This window comes from Trichoderma asperellum, chromosome 1 (assembly GCF_020647865.1).
Source record: "Trichoderma asperellum chromosome 1, complete sequence".
Classification (NCBI taxonomy): Eukaryota; Fungi; Ascomycota; class Sordariomycetes; order Hypocreales; family Hypocreaceae; genus Trichoderma; species Trichoderma asperellum.
Genome location: NC_089415.1, coordinates 2,219,186 through 2,237,748, shown reverse-complemented (window position 1 = coordinate 2,237,748; position 18,563 = coordinate 2,219,186). Strand labels below are relative to the sequence as shown.

At 47.0% G+C, this 18,563-nt stretch overlaps 8 protein-coding genes across 9 annotated transcripts; 3 read left to right on the top strand and 5 right to left on the bottom strand.

Annotated features, from left to right (window-relative positions):
* Positions 1–110: 110 nt before the first annotated feature.
* On the bottom strand, positions 111–1,085 carry TrAFT101_000695 (uncharacterized protein; the record flags this gene model as incomplete). The annotated part of the gene is made up of 2 exons (XM_024901696.2): positions 111–418; positions 470–1,085. 2 exons carry the CDS (start codon positions 1,083–1,085, stop codon positions 357–359), a joined length of 678 nt encoding a protein of 225 aa, XP_024764915.2. The 3' UTR covers positions 111–356.
* A 1,036-nt stretch (positions 1,086–2,121) lies between these two features.
* TrAFT101_000694 (uncharacterized protein) lies at positions 2,122–3,642 on the bottom strand (the record flags this gene model as incomplete). The annotated part of the gene is made up of 5 exons (XM_024909374.1): positions 2,122–2,262; positions 2,326–2,379; positions 2,434–2,541; positions 2,597–3,438; positions 3,492–3,642. 5 exons carry the CDS (start codon positions 3,640–3,642, stop codon positions 2,122–2,124), a joined length of 1,296 nt encoding a protein of 431 aa, XP_024764914.1.
* Positions 3,643–3,949: 307 nt separating this feature from the next.
* On the top strand, positions 3,950–4,923 carry TrAFT101_000693 (uncharacterized protein; the record flags this gene model as incomplete). Its single annotated transcript, XM_066126124.1, has 5 exons — positions 3,950–4,101; positions 4,151–4,275; positions 4,339–4,497; positions 4,554–4,672; positions 4,918–4,923. 5 exons carry the CDS (start codon positions 3,950–3,952, stop codon positions 4,921–4,923), a joined length of 561 nt encoding a protein of 186 aa, XP_065982223.1.
* On the bottom strand, positions 4,587–7,943 carry TrAFT101_000692 (uncharacterized protein). 2 transcript variants are annotated; one of them, XM_066126122.1, is made up of 5 exons: positions 7,622–7,943; positions 7,445–7,568; positions 7,246–7,378; positions 5,465–7,189; positions 4,587–5,201 (listed from the first exon to the last, which is right to left on the bottom strand). In XM_066126122.1, exons 2-5 carry the CDS (start codon positions 7,529–7,531, stop codon positions 5,083–5,085), a joined length of 2,064 nt encoding a protein of 687 aa, XP_065982221.1. In that variant the 5' UTR covers positions 7,532–7,568; positions 7,622–7,943; the 3' UTR covers positions 4,587–5,082. The 2 variants fall into 2 exon arrangements, with proteins under 2 accessions (XP_065982221.1, XP_065982222.1); XM_066126123.1 differs by having other exon boundaries at positions 4,860–7,189.
* Positions 7,944–8,157: 214 nt separating this feature from the next.
* TrAFT101_000691 (uncharacterized protein) lies at positions 8,158–8,895 on the top strand (the record flags this gene model as incomplete). Its single annotated transcript, XM_024901695.2, has 5 exons — positions 8,158–8,305; positions 8,369–8,393; positions 8,520–8,679; positions 8,735–8,742; positions 8,850–8,895. The coding sequence occupies 5 exons, from the start codon at positions 8,158–8,160 to the stop codon at positions 8,893–8,895; spliced, it is 387 nt and encodes a 128-aa protein (XP_024764911.1).
* Positions 8,896–9,453: 558 nt separating this feature from the next.
* Positions 9,454–12,533, top strand: TrAFT101_000690 (uncharacterized protein). Its single transcript, XM_024910492.2, has 4 exons — positions 9,454–9,484; positions 9,537–10,590; positions 10,665–10,758; positions 10,819–12,533. The coding sequence occupies exons 2-4, from the start codon at positions 9,834–9,836 to the stop codon at positions 12,407–12,409; spliced, it is 2,442 nt and encodes an 813-aa protein (XP_024764910.2). The 5' UTR covers positions 9,454–9,484; positions 9,537–9,833; the 3' UTR covers positions 12,410–12,533.
* On the bottom strand, positions 12,457–16,511 carry TrAFT101_000689 (uncharacterized protein). The gene is made up of 5 exons (XM_024907458.2): positions 16,250–16,511; positions 16,028–16,168; positions 15,474–15,955; positions 12,992–15,405; positions 12,457–12,924 (listed from the first exon to the last, which is right to left on the bottom strand). Exons 1-5 carry the CDS (start codon positions 16,279–16,281, stop codon positions 12,838–12,840), a joined length of 3,156 nt encoding a protein of 1,051 aa, XP_024764909.1. The 5' UTR covers positions 16,282–16,511; the 3' UTR covers positions 12,457–12,837.
* A 1,143-nt stretch (positions 16,512–17,654) lies between these two features.
* TrAFT101_000688 (60S ribosomal protein eL21) lies at positions 17,655–18,321 on the bottom strand (the record flags this gene model as incomplete). The annotated part of the gene is made up of 4 exons (XM_024904903.2): positions 17,655–17,985; positions 18,048–18,095; positions 18,162–18,229; positions 18,286–18,321. The coding sequence occupies 4 exons, from the start codon at positions 18,319–18,321 to the stop codon at positions 17,655–17,657; spliced, it is 483 nt and encodes a 160-aa protein (XP_024764908.1).
* Between the last annotated feature and the right edge of the window lie 242 nt (positions 18,322–18,563).

The window sequence follows — 18,563 nt, the reverse complement described above, 5'->3', positions numbered from 1 at the left end:
CTGGGAAATGGTGAATTTTCAACATGCTTGGTTGTTTTAATTCAGCAGATATCCTTGGTAATACATGAGTCATCATTTCTCGTCTCTACTTGAAGTAGCTTCAAATGTCATCCGTGTGTATTGCATGTCCGGAATTTGTTGGGTATCATTATTCTCGAATCAAAACCTAGCACAAGGCTTGCTGCCGGTATCTCCAAGCTACGCCTATGAACCATTCCCCTTTGTCTCTGTTTTTTTCCTTAAGTAAAGTACAAGTTTGTAAATCTGGTATAAAGCAAATGCGACCGTTATGTTCTCTCGATTAGAAATGTTGCAGAATACAGGCTCCGAGCGTCAATATCATTAGAATAACCCGCTTAGAAAGTGTAAAAGAAATCATCATGGGGGTTATATTGAATATTGGAGGGCAGAGTAGTAGCTATTTGCAGTTAGCAAGATATCTAATGATCAGATTCATGAATACACATACCCCTATTACCTTCATTCTCGTTGTAGCCAAGCATTTTATCAATGTCCCAGGGATTATCGACATCAAGTGCATCGTCTTCGTTAATGGGGAAATATCCCATCTGTGGGATATCTGACTGATATTGCTGTGAAGTGATGGATGAGTAATTATAGAGTTGTCGCGGGTCGGGGTAGGTGAATTGCAGTGGTAAATGGGTTACTGAGTCGAGATCATCGGCCAGATGAGACTTCACTCCAAGCGCAGATACTTGTTTTTCTTCATACTGGGGACCCAGTAGTTCTCTAGCTGCTTGAAAAGGATCTGCTTCTATGACCTTCATGAAAGCCGCCTTTTCCTTTGTAGAAAGAACAGGTAAAGCATTTGATGCTGTTGCCATTATGCCATTGCTATTGGCGCTCATCCTCTCCAGGAGATTGACACTGTCATCAGGAAGATATCCGACATTTATTATCGCCGAAAGAAGGTCATTTTCTGTGTTGGGATAGTCATCAGGTTGGAGGGCGGCCTGGGAAATGTCCATAGCACATTCATTTTGGATGAGCTTCGGAGATCCAGCCTCGTCTTCAACTGACCATCCAAACGTAGAAAGGTACACAGAAGGCTCGGTGATTCTCATTATGGGGCATGCAACATTGAGAAAATATGAGAGAGAAACTTTGTCTCTGCCGATTTGATCCCTCACAAAAGAATAAACTTTAGCAACTAAAGCCCATTTGTTTCTGTGAGAGTCTTTATTCCAAAGAGTGGTGAGAAACCCGGACGCAGTCTTTTGCTGTACTTCTGGGAATATTCTTAAATAATAACCTGTTTGAGTCAAAGTTAGACAAGTTTCGCTAAAGAAGAGCTTTTGGTGTTGCATACTTCGAAAGGCCATGAATGCATTGAGAGGGCGTTTGGCTTTATCAGCGGAAGGTTGCCTTGACTGGTCTGCAAATGTAGATATTGTTGTATCTACAGAAGGAGATTGTTGGACTTGGTTTTGATTTGAATTCATTCCAATAGATGCGAAATATCTCTCCGCGATTTCCAAGAGTGTGTCGTCTCGAAGGAAACGCAGTAACTCCTCTGTTCGGAGAACTGACAAGTGTTTCTCCATTTCTTCTCTCGACATCATTTTGATGTATTGACTGGATCAATAAAGTATGTGAAGTCTTTGATGTCCGAAGTTCTTCTTGGGGAGTGATTTCAGTCTAAGATCCGAAGGAGAATGATAGGGTTTATAGGAGAGGGAGCTGAATGAGAGAAGAGGGAGTGCAATTATGATAGACGTACGGGTCTTGAAAGTAACCAACTACTCCGTAGCGGGTGTTGACATTTCTTGGCTAACAACAATATAGAAAGGTGGGCAGGGAAAATGTAAGCTAGCAAACAAGGAGGGGGGGGGCGTGTGTTTGGTGGCGCAGTGGAGTCAGCTTTAATTCACTCCCAGCTGAGGCTGAGATCAACTACTAGCACTAGCCCAGAGGCCCACCTAATTCATAAAACAAAATGATCGTTACCGGCTCATAATCGCGGGGAGAAGTTGCTATCTAACAGTACTCTGTTGGAGAGGCAACTAGTTATGGTTGTCTTGCAGATTTTTATTTTACTACATGCCTATCTTGGAGTATTAAATGCAGTGATTTGAGACTCGATCCGGAGACTCGAGGAGTTCAAAGTATGAACGGAAAAGTCATCATTAGGAGGTTCTGCTCAATTTCATCCGGATCTTCTTCAAATCTCAGGGCCCTAATTGCTGTTGTCAAGAAAGGAAGGGTCAAATTTCCACAGGAGTCGGCAATAGGCTTCTTGACCTGCGAATAAAGTTGTCATTAGATCTGCGCAATTTGGTGGTATTGATGGAATCTTTTATTTACCATTGGCAAATTATAGAGATATTCTTGGATTAAACTCTCTACTGAATTGGCTGTCTAAAATTGTGTCAGATTTTGGTTCAACTTGTTGGAGTTTCTACTAGCACCTACCTCTGGAGAAGGGTTGAAATACGGATATTCGCCGCCAGTTTGTGACGATAGGTCATGAAACTGCTTTTTATTCTCTTCGTCGTTCAATCGAGATCGTGGCCGACTTGCCTAATTATACAATGGTAAACAAGGCAAAATATTTCTGTAAAATATGTAAACATACCTGATCGAACTTTACTCGAAGGGTAGAGTAATATTCTCCAAACACGGAAGTTAATAGTGTTGCAGAACTAGGAAGTCTGAAAATGATCTGGACGTCTTGGAGATTTCTGTATGGCGATTTTGAGAAAATTGGACGACAAATATTTTTAATCCATTTATTCCAGGAAGAACCAGGAACTTTCCGACTGGGATGCCAGAAAGAAGCCCTGCCCCAGCCACCTCGCCCTACTTTGCTGAGAAGATCCTTTCCATTCTTAGAAAGCCTGATTTCGTCAATATGAGCGCCAAAATCTATACCAGGGGAGTGATCTCCAGTATCTACAGTTTGTTGAGCTAGTCGCCATGCCGATCTAAGAAAGGCTCGAATTCCTTCGTTATTAGGACATGCAGAGAGCGCAAAATCCCAAGATTCGTTAGTAGGCATACGAGAAGAGATCATGTAGGCCGCAAAAATAATCGTTGTAGCTGCGCAGGAAACAATTGATGCAACTTGTAGTTTGGGATCTTTGGGCGGCAGCCAAGTTTCCGTTGTCAAAAGCATAGCCATCAAGCCCAGATTACCCACATAGTGGCGCTCAGCAGCGTATTCCCTATTCCATGTAGCAATAATTGTTCCATCATCAGCTGTCGTAATTTCTTCTTCTGAAGACACGCCTTGGTGAATATCTCTTTCAAAGATAGACACAGAACTAGTGTACCAAAGAGCCATTGCTCCTTTAATGGCAATGATCGGCTCGTGCTTGGTTTGGACGGCAACGGTACGAAGTCTTGCGATAATCGGGTTATCACCCTTCCAGAAGCAAATAAGGTGATTGATGGCATCTAAGCATGTAACAATAACATCTAATTGTTTTTCGTATTAATACTGAATCCCAAAGTCCATTAAAAATACTTACAATCCAAACTGGGCGGCTGATGAACATCTGCTGAGTTGTTTTCACGAAGAAAATATTGCAGGGCCTTTATACGGATGTTTGTAATATGTTTTTGAGGTACCTCGGCCTCAAAGTCTTTCCATAAAGGCTCGAAACTGCATATATTCTCCATGGTGGATGAAACTTTGGAAAGGTTTGGGTTTAGGTAGTGGCAAAGTAATGGGGGTTGTGATACCTGTACCTAGTAAGATGCGCTGTTCAGTCAGTGGGTGGTCATGCACTGAAATGGGAAGTCGCCAAATTTTTAAAAGTGAGAGGTAAGTGAAACGCGAAGAGAGAGGCAAAAAAAAAAAAAGCACCTCTTCACTAAGGCCTATGAAATTTCCAAAACAATTTTCTCCGCAACAACGCCGGAAATTTTATGAGCAGTTTCATACTTCGATCAATTTTACCACTTTCCATCCAGCTTCGTTTACAAAATGCAGCCAAACTATCTAGATGGCCAAGTTGCAAATACTCTTCCAGATGTGCCTATCACATTTGTGAGATGCGAAGCTCAGCAAAATGTACATGTATTCGTCCCAGAAGCTTTCGATCTAAATTTGGTAACGACTGTCGCAGAAAACTTCAGGTAATACTCTTGATTTTCTTAAGGAAGGCCTAACACTCAGGTTGAATAGTCGCAAAGTCCAACAACCTGTTCGCGTATACCACGATGAGATTCTTCGGAAGTTTCGACTATGTCCATTCCCCGAAGGGTCCACTGGTAACACTGCCACCTACGGGATATTCCAATTCCTCTGCAGTAGGTGTGATTTTATAAAACAGACGATTGAAGCAGTTTTGCTAATTACTTGCCGCGTACTAGATAAAACAGAACCAAAGATCACGGCTGGGACTGTCCCGCGTGATAACGGACGCGAACCAAATCGCATCCCGCGTCCACGAAATAGCTGGATCTTATATCGCCAATACTTCTCAGGGGAATTTATAAAATCATATCCAGGAATTACCGCGTCGGAGCTCTGTAAGTGTGGCTTCCAATTCAAAAATCAACAGCGACTAACATTTGCATAAATACAGCGACTCTTATTGCTGCAAAGTGGAAGAATGAACCAGCCCATGAGAAAAATTATTGGCTCTGCCTAGCAGAGCAAGAGGAACGCAATCATAAACAGAAATATCCGGGCTATAAATTCAGAGTGAGGAAGCCTCAGGTGAAGAGAAAAAGGCAACAGCACGGAGCAGCCGCCACAGGCGTTGAGACGAGTTAGACGCCAGCGGTAAATTTCCATGATTATCCCAGCTTTTGTTCTATATGTTCCATAGCATATACTCGCAATTTTCACTCCCCCCACCGTCTCCTTTTTTTTTTTTTTTTTTTTTTTTGTGAAGAAAAAAAAGGGGGGTAGGGAAATGAAAATGCAGTAAGTTCGATCTGTAATAGGTATAATAACACCTACACGATTCGATGAATGTACAATTTTTAAGTGCCCAGCCATAGGTGCCGTTACTATCACTACTGCTACTCTACTACTACTACAAGATCCGCTGTCTTCTTTAGTTTAGAAATCGTAAGAAAGCAGTAGTCCAAGCTATGAATGGCGTTCTGTTACAATGGTGATCCGTTCCAATCACTACTCCAAATGAAAGTACCGCATCGCCACTCAGAACCTTTTTCTTTTTCGCCAGAGGGGCCTAGTGGTCGAGCACAGATATAGAATGACCTTCCTATAGCAATGTCAGCCAGCTAGCACTCACTACTAGCTTGTTTGCACACGTGGGATCAGAGCTGCTGTGATTTATGCTGTTGGTGCGCGCACAAAGTAAGAAAAGCGGATCGGTGGTGTGTCCTTATTACAAGCCAGGAGTAGGCTAACAGCCAACAGCATCTACTACTAGATGCAACATAGAGAAATGGTGGGGCAAACACGCTGGAGGCAACAGGAATAAGACGGGGGTTCTTCAATGGAGAAAAGAAAAGGTCAACACACCACAATTGACGCCTTGTTTCTTCGTGACGAGACTGATACAGGGCTCATTGTGCTCGCATCGGGGAAGCATCCGCTTTCCAAGCAGTTTTGACCAGGATTCTTTTGCCTGAATCGGATCAAATGTCTTGTCAGTTTCAATCAGGTGGGCGGGGGCTGCATGAGCTTGCTTCATTGAAAGCAATGCATTCGGCGAGTCACTTGGCGAACTACTGCATGTATTTGTTTCCGCTAATGGATATGCAGCTGGCGGAGCTAGCAGAGCTTGGTGTGACGAAGATGAGTGTGACGAGGACGGGCCCTCGTTGGATTGCGTCGTTGTTTGCTCTCTGCAGGAGAGCAAGGCGTTAGCGTTGGTGCTTATGTTGGCACCTGCGTCGCTAGCTCTTCTCCCTGACACCCGACCAGTGGCTGAGGGTTTAAAGAATCCCCTTAAAGTTTTTTGGCCTTTTATGATGGTGCCAGAGTTTTTAATGTTCTTTCTTCCCACGACGCCCGGGTTAGTGTTAACACTATTACGGTCGAATACTTTATTTCTTTTTGGAGATGGTGGGCAAGTATGATCGACAGACCCCGCAGCACGTTTTCCGAACGATGGCGCTTTTAGTCCCAACCCAGTTGGCGATTTCGATTCTGCGGAGAGACTAGCGTCGCTCATTCCGGGCCTATAATTAGTATTGACTTGTTTCTCGTTATCCTGATCTAAGCGCGGCACGCCGTCCATTGGCTCGTCTCCGGATGTGGATTCTTTGGCACTTTCTAGCGCCAGTGACGAAGGAACGCTTGACAGTTTGGCACCAGTGCTCTTCGTGAACATATCTCGGATATTTTGTCGGCGGTCGAACTCGGGGATCAATTTGGCCGATAAGGGCAAAACATCCTTCGTATTCCATTCCCGGAGGCGTTGACCGTTTCTGGCCACCATGCCGGTTGGATTCATAACGGCCAACAGTGGCACCCGCTCCGCGTCAGCCGTCACGAAATCAGCTACCATGGCAAACACCGGGCAGTGATCAGATCCCATTAAGCCCTCCTGAATGTCGGCTTCTGTAAACCAGTCTTTCAGCCCATTGCTGCATAGTATGTAGTCGATACGGCTACCGTTGTTGGCCGGTCGTGTGTTCCGTTTAGTGTCCCAGCATGTATTCATACCCTCGCGTGTGGGGTGGAATTCTCTGCATAGATCCCAAAGCACAGGCTGCTCCCGTCCTTCATCGCGATCTCCTTGCACCGTGCCTCCATAGATTAGGTGATTGAAGAGACGCCGCGAAGGTGCATTCATCCACTCCTCGATGCTCAGGCCCTCTTTCCGTAGGGTTTCGACAACGTTGGTTGAATCAGACTCGGAACGGCTCACATTGAGGTCCCCCACCAAAACTACTTGCTTGCCCTCTGAAATCAGATTTCGTACCCTAGCGTCAAGAGCCTGAAGAAATTCCATGCGAAATTCTACTCTTGACTCGTCACGATTGGCTGGGCTATAAACGCCTAGCAGTACGAATGCTGGAAATTCAATGATAACGCATCTTCCTTCGGAGTCCAACAGTAGTTCATCGATGTTTCCCGAGAGTTGCTCAGGTCTTGGATAGCCCCCAATTTGTTGATCTTTGGGCAGATTGCGAAACTGCGTTGACGACCTAGGCGGGCAGAGCACTCCTAAGATTCCTTCTTCAGCTCTGATGGGCGCACAAGTCGCATTTCGCGTGTAAATAGCAACACCAGAGTATCCTTAGCATGTTAGATCCGTTACTAGGCGGTAAAGCCATGGAACATTGAAGAGGTACCTTTCTTATGCTTAGGCAGGCTGAAATATACATCCCAACCGGGAACAAGAACCATATCATCAGTCAGGTCTTTTCGCTGTATCTTGGTCTCTTGCATAACGACAATATCGGCTTCGAGAATATCGAACATTGCCTAAACGAAGAGCGGGGAGTTGTTAGCAATGTGATCAGACTCATCCTGAGGTTCCCAGCCACCAACCTGGAAAGTGCGCTTCTCTCTCCATGGCTGATATCCAAATGGATTTCTAAAGCATCGTAAGATCGCAAGATATGCCAGATGGTCCATTCGCTCAAGAATAGGGAAACAAACCTAATGCCGTTTACTTTAGACTTCGTTAATAATTGCCATTCGCACGGGGCTCATAGGATAACATACCATTCCATGTCGTTATACGAAACCCCATCGTTTCTTTAAGAAATTCCCAATGCCGAATCTATAACAACCGAATAACGCTTCCTTTGCGTATTGCAGCGCAAACATCCCGGTTTACGGGGCAGAGAGCAGATGGCGAGAGTGGATAGTCGCAGAATGTTGCTAGCAAAAGAGTTTGACGGGCGAATTATGCTTGCGGGCAGGGTGCTCGAAAACAGGCATAACTATAGAGAAATGAATCGCGCTTGGCTTCAGTTAGAGAAGTTCGCATGCATTTTTGTGACACTGCACCGCAAGATAGAGGATCAAAGAAAGGATGCCGCCCCTCTGTGCATCGCGAGAGCACGCACCGAGGAGCACGCACTGAGAGCACTCGCGACTACGTCACGAGGTCACGTGATTGCTCAAGCAGATCTTAGCCTGGAGATTGAGGCATCCATGGCCTGCTCTAGCCGAGCTCTAATTCGAATATGACCTGATCTCATAATCTGCACCACATAGACTACCCAAACATTGAAGACGAATCCGGATCGCTCACGATGTTTGCTGCCCGACAACTTACCCGCACCGCCCCGCGCTTCGCTGCGCATCTGCGCACTCCTATGCAGCGTCGTTTTGCCAGCACCGCCGAAAACGAGTTCATCAGTGAGCGCCAGCACATCAAGGAACATGCTCGGGGCACCACTGGTGAGTATTCATGTCTCAACTCCTCCAATTGCGCCTTGGTTCAGCTTCTAATCGTATATTTAGAGCTCTGGAAGAAGATTTCTATCTAGTACGTCCACTGCCGGTTCTCGATTTCGCGAATTCCTATGCCATTTTAGCGCCAGATGAGGGAGAAAGCAGCCGATTGCGCCGGATTTGTTTGGATAGGGTTATAGAAGGCTGACAAAATCAAAAGCGCCGTGATTCCTGCTCTTGCTATCTCTGGAGCCAATGCTTACTGGCTGTGGACTGAGCACTGGGAGCACTGGAGCCACCTTCCTCCTCTGCCAGAGCGCGCCGAGTATCCCTACCAGAACATCCGCACCAAGAACTTCCAGTGGGGCGATGGTGACAAGGTGAGTCGATATTCTGTCAGCTATTCAACGGATCGTATGCTAACAAGTATCATAGACTCTCTTGTAAGTTCTGCTGGCCTTTATCTCGATAGAGCATTCGCTTCCTATGTTCAACAATCCACCTTTACCCTCCAAGGAGCGAGAATTGTCTGCTAACCACTATCAAAAAGCTGGAACGAGAGCGTCAACTACCACAACCATGACAAGACCAAATAAAGTTGGGGAGTGGAAATGAGCTGGAATACTGGTTCCCGGAGGAATGCTACTGGTAGTTGTAGACTACTCCTTTGGAGCTTGAATCAACTATCCCATAGCTTGAATGGCGACAACTGTATCCCTTCAAGTTGAGCTTAGAATTTGCAATGTATATCATCCTTCTTAGTCCCTGCCTCGTGTATCTCTCTGGATATCTTTATGGTGCAGGAAGTCATAGAGGCCGCCTACGAGCATATTTTAAGCCACTCAAAACGGGCGAATTGAGACGTAAGGTTTTCATAGCATGATATCTGTTCTTCCATTTTAGCATACTATCAGCATCAATTGTTGTGGACCTACAAAATACTATTCCGCATATCCCAATTTCCATCCACCTCATGCCATATATTTCTGAGGAGCAGTAATGCGTGGGCACAATGTTCGCCGAAGAAATTCCGACAACGAAGGGATTCTGCCGCATTGAGTGGGTGCGCTGTCCAAATCTGGTAGCAGTGACAATAATACCCTAGATGCAGTTGAAGTTACCTAAGCCACTAAGCCATTGAAAACGTAGCGAGTAGTACCTGGCTGATTCAGTCGCGTTAGGTAGGTACGTGATATCACCAGATTCATATACTGTACCTACTACTAATAGGACTAAGGTACTAAGGTACTATAACTTCTAGATTAGTACCTACCTAGTACCTATCTCTCAGCTATCAAGACCGCGGGAAAGATCTGACGTAGACAACTGCCTTGATCTATCCATCCTTGTGCTTCTTACCTACTTTCCAGCATCCACCCAAAGCCTCGTAAGCTAGGCAGCTGGCCAGCTGAAATATGGAGAAGCCTTGAGCTTTCCACACCGGAATCTGTATCGCTTGAGAGGCAGACAGTGCTCGTTGATTGCTGGCAGATTCTCGGCATTCGACGCCAGCTGGAGCTTTCTCAAGGTGAACATGGCGCGGTATCTTACGCCAGCCAAGATTGGCCTCCTCGTTCTGACCGAGCTATACGTGGAAGAGGCGATTCCTAGCGATGCAGTCGTGCCGGTCCTGTCCTTCATTGCATCTCATGCCATGGGCTACGATCCAAATGGGCCATCCACAAGCCAAGCGGCAAGATGGACAAAGGCGGAGCGTGCCGTTAGCCTAGTCGTCTCGATCAAGGACTTCGAGAAGCTGCTCAGCAGCTATCCATTTCTGATGGGCTTGCCTGGGAAGAGACTGTGGGATCAGTTCCTCAATAAGCTGTGGGGGATCGACTCGCTCCACGCTCTTGGAGAATTTTTCGAGCATCTCTCGTTGACACTATCCAAAACCAAAGAAGAGCTTCGCAAAGAAGGGCTGGATCCTGATGAGCCCGAACTAGGCGTCAAGCTCACTCACAACTCTCCTCTCGGCGCTTTTGTCCGCAGAGCCCGCCTCGAATACCAACGGTTGCGTTTTCATGACTGCGCCGAGCTGTGGAAAGACTTTGTCCGGTATCGACAGCCAACATCTCACTATCAGAAGCGGAAGAATCCAGAATTCGGCCGCTACAGTTTCGACCAGGTGCTGCAGCGTGGGGAACTTGAAGATTGGGATGTTGACAAAGTTGCGAGCCTGGCATCGGTGGCGTATGGCGATATGTTGACGGGGGACTGGACGGGAGGTCTCCCTGTCAGTATAGACGACGTTGAAAACCTACTCGACTTTCAGATTGAGCAGATGCAGAGTAAGTCATCTTTCGAGGAAGCTGTTTCACCAGCGCTACTATGAGGAGCACCAGCTGATAGTCAAATTCGAAAGAATACGGCAACAGGATACCGCTGGAGATTCGACACCAGTTTCACGACCTCCTTAATGACAGCTTCTTGATTCCTAGCCTAACGCATTATATCACGTAAGTACAAGTTTTACCTCTGCATCCTACAACTTGGTGCTGTACTGAAATTGGGGAAAGTTTTCTCGACGCTTGGAGAGCCGGGGATTATCCAACGGCATTCGATTTTCTGCATAGATACTTCGACTACACAATGCAGCATCGCGATCGCCTCTTTTACCAGTACGCTTTGATGAACTTGGCCGTTTTACAAGCCGACTTTGGCTGTTATAAAGAAGCTATAACAGCGATGCTTGAAACAGTGACCACAGCAAGGGAAAACAGAGATATGACCTGCCTTAATTTCTCCTTGAACTGGCTGTTTCATTTTGGACAAGCACACCCAGATCTCGTCCGTGATCTGCAGGCGGATAACCTCCTAGGTACAGGCAAAGAGACATTGGCCTTCCTCCGAGTGAAAGCTAGGGAAACCGGAATGTGGACTCTCTGGAGTTCTGTGCTCTTAAGCGAGGCCAAACTTTGTCTCATCAACGGCGACAGTGTAGCCACCGCGCTTGAATACATGGTACGAAGCTCGCAGATTATTGTGGACAAGAATATGAAGGGCATGTTTGGAGCACAACTCGGCTTATACTCGTCCCTCTGGAGCAGGCTTGGTCTTGGCCACCTCACCACTGTATCGTGTGAGATCTTCTTACGATGCCACGCATGCCATTCTATGTTTGATGATGAGCTCAAAATGATCAGTCGATTTTCTTTTACACTTTTAGACCAAGGGAAATATCGCGAGGCTTTGGAGATCTTAGACAAGGCAGATGAAAATTCACGACGATCGTGGAAGCCCAATCAGTACTGGTTCAAGTATAGGGGGATCATACAGCTCAAAAGAGATCTGCATCATAATAACTTGGATGGTGCAGAGCAGCTCTTGAGTCAGTTTCTCCAGTCCAAAGGTGATGACTTTGAGCCCGACCTCGCTTTAGTAATCGATACCGCCCACATAGATTACTTGACACGTCGTGGAGACCTATCGTCAGCCGCCGAGAAAGTCGATAAGATGATATCGGAACTTAGAGACGAGAATAGAGATGTCAATCTGCGAGTCAAGGCCCTTCTTATCAAGGCTTCACTCTTGGATAAATGCGGGCGACCCCAGCGTGCTTTTTCCATTGCCCTGCGTGCGGCAAACCTGTCTCTGCGGGCGCGGTTGATGTCTCTGCTCTGGGTTGCAATCGGCGCAATATCGAATATCTTAATCTCCATGAACGAATTCGAAGCCGCAGTGCAGCTGCTCACTGCCGTATTACCGCGGAGCCTAGAATGCGACTCTCCAACCGTCACGGCAAAACTATATTCATACTTTGCTGATGCCTATATGGGATTAGCCGGGCAATCTGAAAGTGATAGCATTGCTGGACAAGGAGAAGAAGCTCCAGAACAGGAACCGGAAACCAAAGAGACCGGGCCGCCCAAAACAGCCACTCAACGACGTGATGAATACCTAAAAAGGGCAGCAATGGCGGTCCAGAGTGCTTTTGATGAGTATTCTAGCATTGAAGATATCAATAGCCAATGCGAGATGATGGCAAAGAAAGCTGTAATTATGAAAGTACTGGGCGACATGGTCCTAGCTGCGGACTATGCCGCGGCATATGCTGAGCTGAAGAAGAAGGCTGAGTCTCTGAGTTTAAATGGAGGAGACACTACATAAATGGCGTTTCTTTGGAAGAGGTTTTTTTTTTTTTTTTTTTTTTTTTTGGTAAACAAGCACAGTATGGCAGAATACAACAAATACACTTTAATGGCTGCGCAGAGTGTAACATAGAATGTAAAATAAAATCCTTGGTATAAACAGAAGCCTCCTGTGGGCGAAATGCTCAGTCAGCTACCCACATGCCGCTTGAAGAAAGAATTATGATTACTGTAAAAGTCTGTTTGCGCTTTTCACCTTTGGTTTCAGCAAGACATTGAAACTACCAAAATAATACGAAACACGTTCTCCATAAGATAGGTTAGTGACATGCAGAATCAAATCTCCAAGATACATAACGACTAGATAGGTATTGGAAAAAAGTATAACGACGAGTAGACAATATTGAAATGTTGATAAAGCCCGCAAATGGAAGAACACGCCGTTTTCTATTCTTCTTGGTAGGAAATCTTCCGCATTTCGCCAAGCCGGTGTCTTGCAGAAGCAAGCGCATTTTCCAATTGTAGAATTTCAACCTAAACAGTGAATCGCTTTAGTTAGCTCGCATCCATCAATGTCAAAAAAAAAGAGTCGCCAATTTACCTGTTGCTCCATCTCGCGAACCTTGAACTCGTGGGCCCCAAGTTTGGAATAATCTACTTGATCCTCTTCTTGGCTTCGCTCACGTATCATGTCTTGAACTTGGCGAACAAGCGATCGGCATGCTGACCCAACGGCTTTGCTGGCTTGTTCCAAGCGATCCTGGCTCTTGGACATAAATCCGGCCTTGACACGACTGGCTGCCACCAACTGTGCCGTCGACGCTGCAACGTCGTTGGATGCCACAATCAGCTGTTCTGGGCTGTTACGGTTGGACAATACTCCATCCGCCGTTTCAATCAATGTATTGGTTGACGAAGCGACCGCTTTGGCCGCCGATATAAGACCTTCCGTCCACCGGTTGTTCTTTTTGTAGAAGGCTGTGCGTGATGACGAGCCTCGTCCGGCTTGCACAATCTCCTGCTGCGTTACTGTTGCAGCGCGAATGAGCTCTCCGATGGCCGTTGTGATGGCTGCCGCGGCATCCAAGATGGAGTCGTGCACCTTGACTTCGTATGTAGTGTACCCATCTCGAGGCTTGTTCTTCAGTTTAGCAAGTCGAGCCGCGGCCGCCGCAATGGCATCGGCTGCTTTACTCAACTCTGCATCGACCAAGTCTCCAAGATCTCCCTTGTTGTTCATCAGTTTGCCAAACCCAGGAGCAAGGCCCTCTACCAGCTTGTTGAGCTTCTGCAGCTTGATCTGTACATCATTATTGCTGTTGATGACAACATCCGTCTTCTGGAGTGGCTCCATCCCTTCAAGGCGGAAACTCTGCAGGCCCCTGAAAAACTGCACTGTAGATTGGGCAGACTGCCTTGCACCTTGCATCAGCAAGTCAGCCTTTTTCTCATCCGTCGCCAGGCGCACTACGCCCTTGGTATTGCTGCATACATCAGCAACCGCTCCGGCAAACACGTTGATGGCCTTGATTAGCTCCGAGTGTGTGCTGTTGGGTCCATCAGCAATGAAATTGTTGAAGGCAGTAGCAAACTCCATTGCGCTCCCAGATGCCTTCTCGATCTGGGATAGCACATATGACGGCGAGGCATTTTGGTTTCCTGCCTGCATAGATGAATCCAGCTCGTAGAGAGCATCGTCCACGCGCGAGACACCGGCCTGCAACACGGAATCAATGACGTCGTTAATCTTATCCAGGTTTGACAAGATCAGGGCATCGATTTGCCCGTCGAGTGCATGGTCCGTTTCTCCTTGATTCTGCTTTAGTTCGCTCAGCTCAATGAGTGTCTGGTCCATGCCCGCTTTATACACCTCAAGCTCTTCTTCTTTCTCGCGTAGGAGTTGCTCGAGATCAGAGTCGCCGTTTCGGATCTTACTCTGTGCCTCTTCCAACGCTCGCGACTTGTTCCGGAGTGCCTCTTCCAGATCGCTCATCTCCCGGTTATACTTGGAAAGCATCGTGGAGAGCTCATTGCCCTTGCTACGTTCAAGGTTGTCCGCTCGATCTTGCGCCATGCGTAACTCTCGCTTTAGCTTCTCTACTTCGTCTTTGCTGCTGCCACTAGCTCGATCCTTATCATGAAGGGCTCGATCGCGTTCCCGGATCATATCAGCTAGCTCAAGATTCTTCGTCTTGATCTCTCTCTCCAATTTTTCACGCTTCTCGATGGCTTCCTGGGCGCTTGCTGCCTTCAGCTGCACCGCCTTGAATTTTTGCAACAAATCCAGGTGTTCATGCCGAAGCTGAGAGTATAGCTTCGCGAGAGATTCGTATTTCGATCTCCATGTATTAACTTGTTCTTGCAGCGCTTTGATTTGATCATCTTTGCTGCCCATCTGCTGCCCATAGCTGTTTTGGATTTGCATCAGTTCACCCTCCAGGGCCTTGACACGCTGGTCATACTGCTGCAGCATCAGCTGGTCGCGCTCGTATTGGGCTCGCGCGTTGAGATTCTCCCGTTCAAGTTCGGCTAGACGGCCTTGAGTTTGCCACTGAGCTTGCTGTGCAAGGAGTGCCTCCTGCTCTCGTTGCTGTTGCTCCATCAAACGCCGTTGCTGCTCTTCAAAATCGCGCTGCGCCTGTTGTTGAGCTTGCTGCTGCGCCAAGAGAGCTGCCCGCTGTCGTTCTTCGAGAACCCGCTGCTGTTCTTCGTATTCACGGTTCTGGCGATCCAATTCGCTCTTCCAGAACTCAGAGATTTCGTCTGGTTCATCTGATTTTGGCGGAGGAGCAGGGGATGGCTGTCGCTCAATTTCCTGCTTCGGTCTGGCAGGCAGGGCTGGAGCTTCGTCATCCCCAGCAAGGAGGTTCGGCGGATCCTGCGGCAACTTGGGGATCGTAATGAGGCTTGTCAAGTATCGAAGATTAGAGCATTCGTAGTAGAATTTGACGAGTCGATAATGCTGGGCGTCGTATCGCTGACGAAGGGGCTGCAGTGCATCATCATCGCCGGTGACTATGCGTCTAGATCAGCGCCTGTTCTTTGCGAGTCGAAGGGGGGGTGGAGGTTCAAAGAGTACTTACTTGAGTGCATGGCGCGCAGCATGCTAGTAATGAATTTGTAAATTCCATAGCTCTCTTGGACCAACGGCACCAGGGCTGCGATTCGACACTCGTTATTTCCGACGTTTCTAAAATGCGAAAAGATCAATTTCTGGAATTGCTCTATCTTGTCTTGCAGCACCATCAGATCAGAGATGGTCTCGTATCCCTCGTTTGGGTCGTTAATGGCTTTGAGGCTGAGATACTCCTCATACTCGAAAGTACCATTAAACTCCGGGTGTTGATGGTGGAAAGACAGCTTCGCAAGAAGGTAGTATACGTATTCTCGGATCAGAGGCGCATAACCGCGAACTCCTTCTCCGCTCATTCCACGGTTCAGGGAATCAATCCACGAGCGATTGGCCATTGCTTCTTTCAAGGCTGAGGGATGACCTTCCTGCAGAACCTTGTGGACGGTGATCAGGGCTTTGAATGTCTGGACCTCATCGGCAAGAATGGGTTGGCTGCAATAAGTTGGAGACGGTCACATCAGTAGCTGAACTTGGAGAAATATAGGAGATTTCATGTCAACCTACACCTTCATGCCCGCCCAGAAGGCCTGTGAAGATCTATGGTCCCAGGTATATACGATACATGCTCGTACATGCTTGCGCTTGGGGGAGATTTCATCGGGATTGGTGGCCTTTTTGATGCTAACGGCAAGCTCCTGATCGGTTCTAATTGATTTGGTGTGCAAAGGTAAGCGGATGTCGCCATTGGTATGCTAATTTATGGTTCAACGGAGGGTTATGACAAACTTCGTATGCTCGGTCGTGCGTATGGAAGCCATGGTGGGCGAAATACAGCTCAGGTAGATCGACGAAGCTTGGATAGGAGGCACACGATAGCGCAGTCGCAGAGCGCGCACTCACGGCGCAAGAGGCTCGGTAACGACTCGCGGAGAGGTCGGATTGTGTAGAGTTTCAAGGTACAGGATGTGCTTCTTCGTCGAGAAGATGAGATTGCGGCCAAATATCCTCCGCACAGTTGGAGAGCACTTATTACCCGCCGGATGATAGGAAGGCGATGGCATAGAAGCTGTAGCCGGGAAACGGGCGAGCATCGTCACCATGTGGGGCGCAGCGGGCCCTTAATTACCTGGGCGTTGAAGCGGTGTTTAAATAATCCGCCCTTTCTTGCTGTAGAATTACATAATCCCTGGATGCCATCAAATGCTCCAGGGTAATGCAGGAGAGATGTCTAGATATGCAGGGATATTGTTCTTGGATGGTGGCTAGGATGTTGGAATTTGCTAAAATAAGCGAAATATGATTGTCTCTATATATTTATATATTGTTTTATGGGAGTAGTATCAAAGACCTAAACCTAGTACATATGCTGGCAGTGTAGACACGTTGCAGTGGTGCCAGCGCTGCTGGAAATTACACAGGTGTATTGATTTATAACGACACTTGTGATAACTCAATATAAAGTACAAAAGCCAGCGAAATTCAGCATCATACACAACCCAGTTTCACTAACAGAGTAATACTACCAACACTTTTGAGTGTTATTTCGCATATTCGTTCAATGCAATTGCTAATATTTATTAGTATATATATCGCTGTTAAAATGAGCCAAATTAGCAAGCAATGAGACCGTGCCCCCCTCCCTCCCTGCCTCCAAAAAAAAAAAAAAAAAAAAAAAAAGGCAAAATAGATCATCCTATAATCTGTCATTACTATATCATATTGTGCATGTACGAAATCAAACATTTCTTTGAGTGAACATCATATATTATCATTCAATCCTCAATACGACATGTAGACATGTGCCTGAATTGGGTTAACTCGAGACCTCAGCACAACAACTTGGTAGCGCGAATTTATTCTTAGTACAGGGAATTTTATGTCTGTCATGGAGAACGTCCAGTATATTTCGCCAAGGCTTTCAGTTTCGGCGCTCAATGTATCCGAAAATCAGACACCTAGGTATTATATATGGGAGACACCGCACAAGCCGTAGAAACTATGGGGATACTCTACTCCTCTGATCAGGAGTGGCCAATGAGTAAAAATGCACTTTTGTCGATGTCATATTTTCTCATTTCCTATGAACATCAAATAGAAAAAAAATGCAGACCTTGGTCACATGCTGAGTTCTTTCCCATCCGAACGCAACACCATAAGAAAAACCGAAGCGAGCACCACGCCAACCCTTCCCTTAGATTGTAGTTTCGTATGCCAGAGGGGTGACAGTCTCAGGAGGGTTGTCAGTCAGGGAGACCGTGAGGGCTTCCCGGGGGAGAGCGGGCTGTCGCTTGACCTGAACAGTAACACCATCGGCTCTGGCCTGCTTCTTGGCCTCGGCGTTGGCCTTGACTCGCTTGATGAAGTCCTCACGAGATCGGGAGGGCTGGATGTGCTCGATTCGGACGTTGATGCGCTTCTCGATGTAGCGGTGCTTGACCTTCTTGTAGACGATGACGCCGACAGAGCTCTTGGTGACGTTGTAGATGACACCAGTCTTGCCGTGGTAGACCTTGAAGGGCATGCTATTCGACAATGTTAGTTCCCTTGTGCTTTTCCACCTCTATATCCAACATCGATTCCTTACCCCTTCTGGACGGCACCGTTGACCTTGATGTCGACAATATCACCGACGCTGAATGAATGTTAGTCGATTCACAACTCCAAATCAAAATTTTCCTCTTGTCCGGATTCTACTCACTGGTACACCTTCAAGTAGGTGTTCAGGGCGATCATGCCCTTCTGGCGAAAGTCCCGGCTGAAGGCATACTGCGTTCTCGTTAGCAACGATTGGTTTCATATCATCGCAGGGAGGATAAACCAACTCGAGTGCCCGCTCGCTTTCCGTAAGAGTGACCCATCGCGCCTTAATTGCCGTCGATTTTTCGTTCGAGGATTGACGAAGATGGAGGTGAAGCTTTGCTAGTTTGGCGTGGTGAATTTGCGCACGGCGTGTGGGAGCGAATCTGCTTAGATAATCCACTATTTTTTTTTCCCTCCACCGTGGTGGTAGGGCAATTGTGGGAATTTGGCGGGCGTGTGCAGCGAAGCCCGCCTTAGGGTTTGCTGCTAGTGCATCACGTGCATTATTTTCAACGCCAAA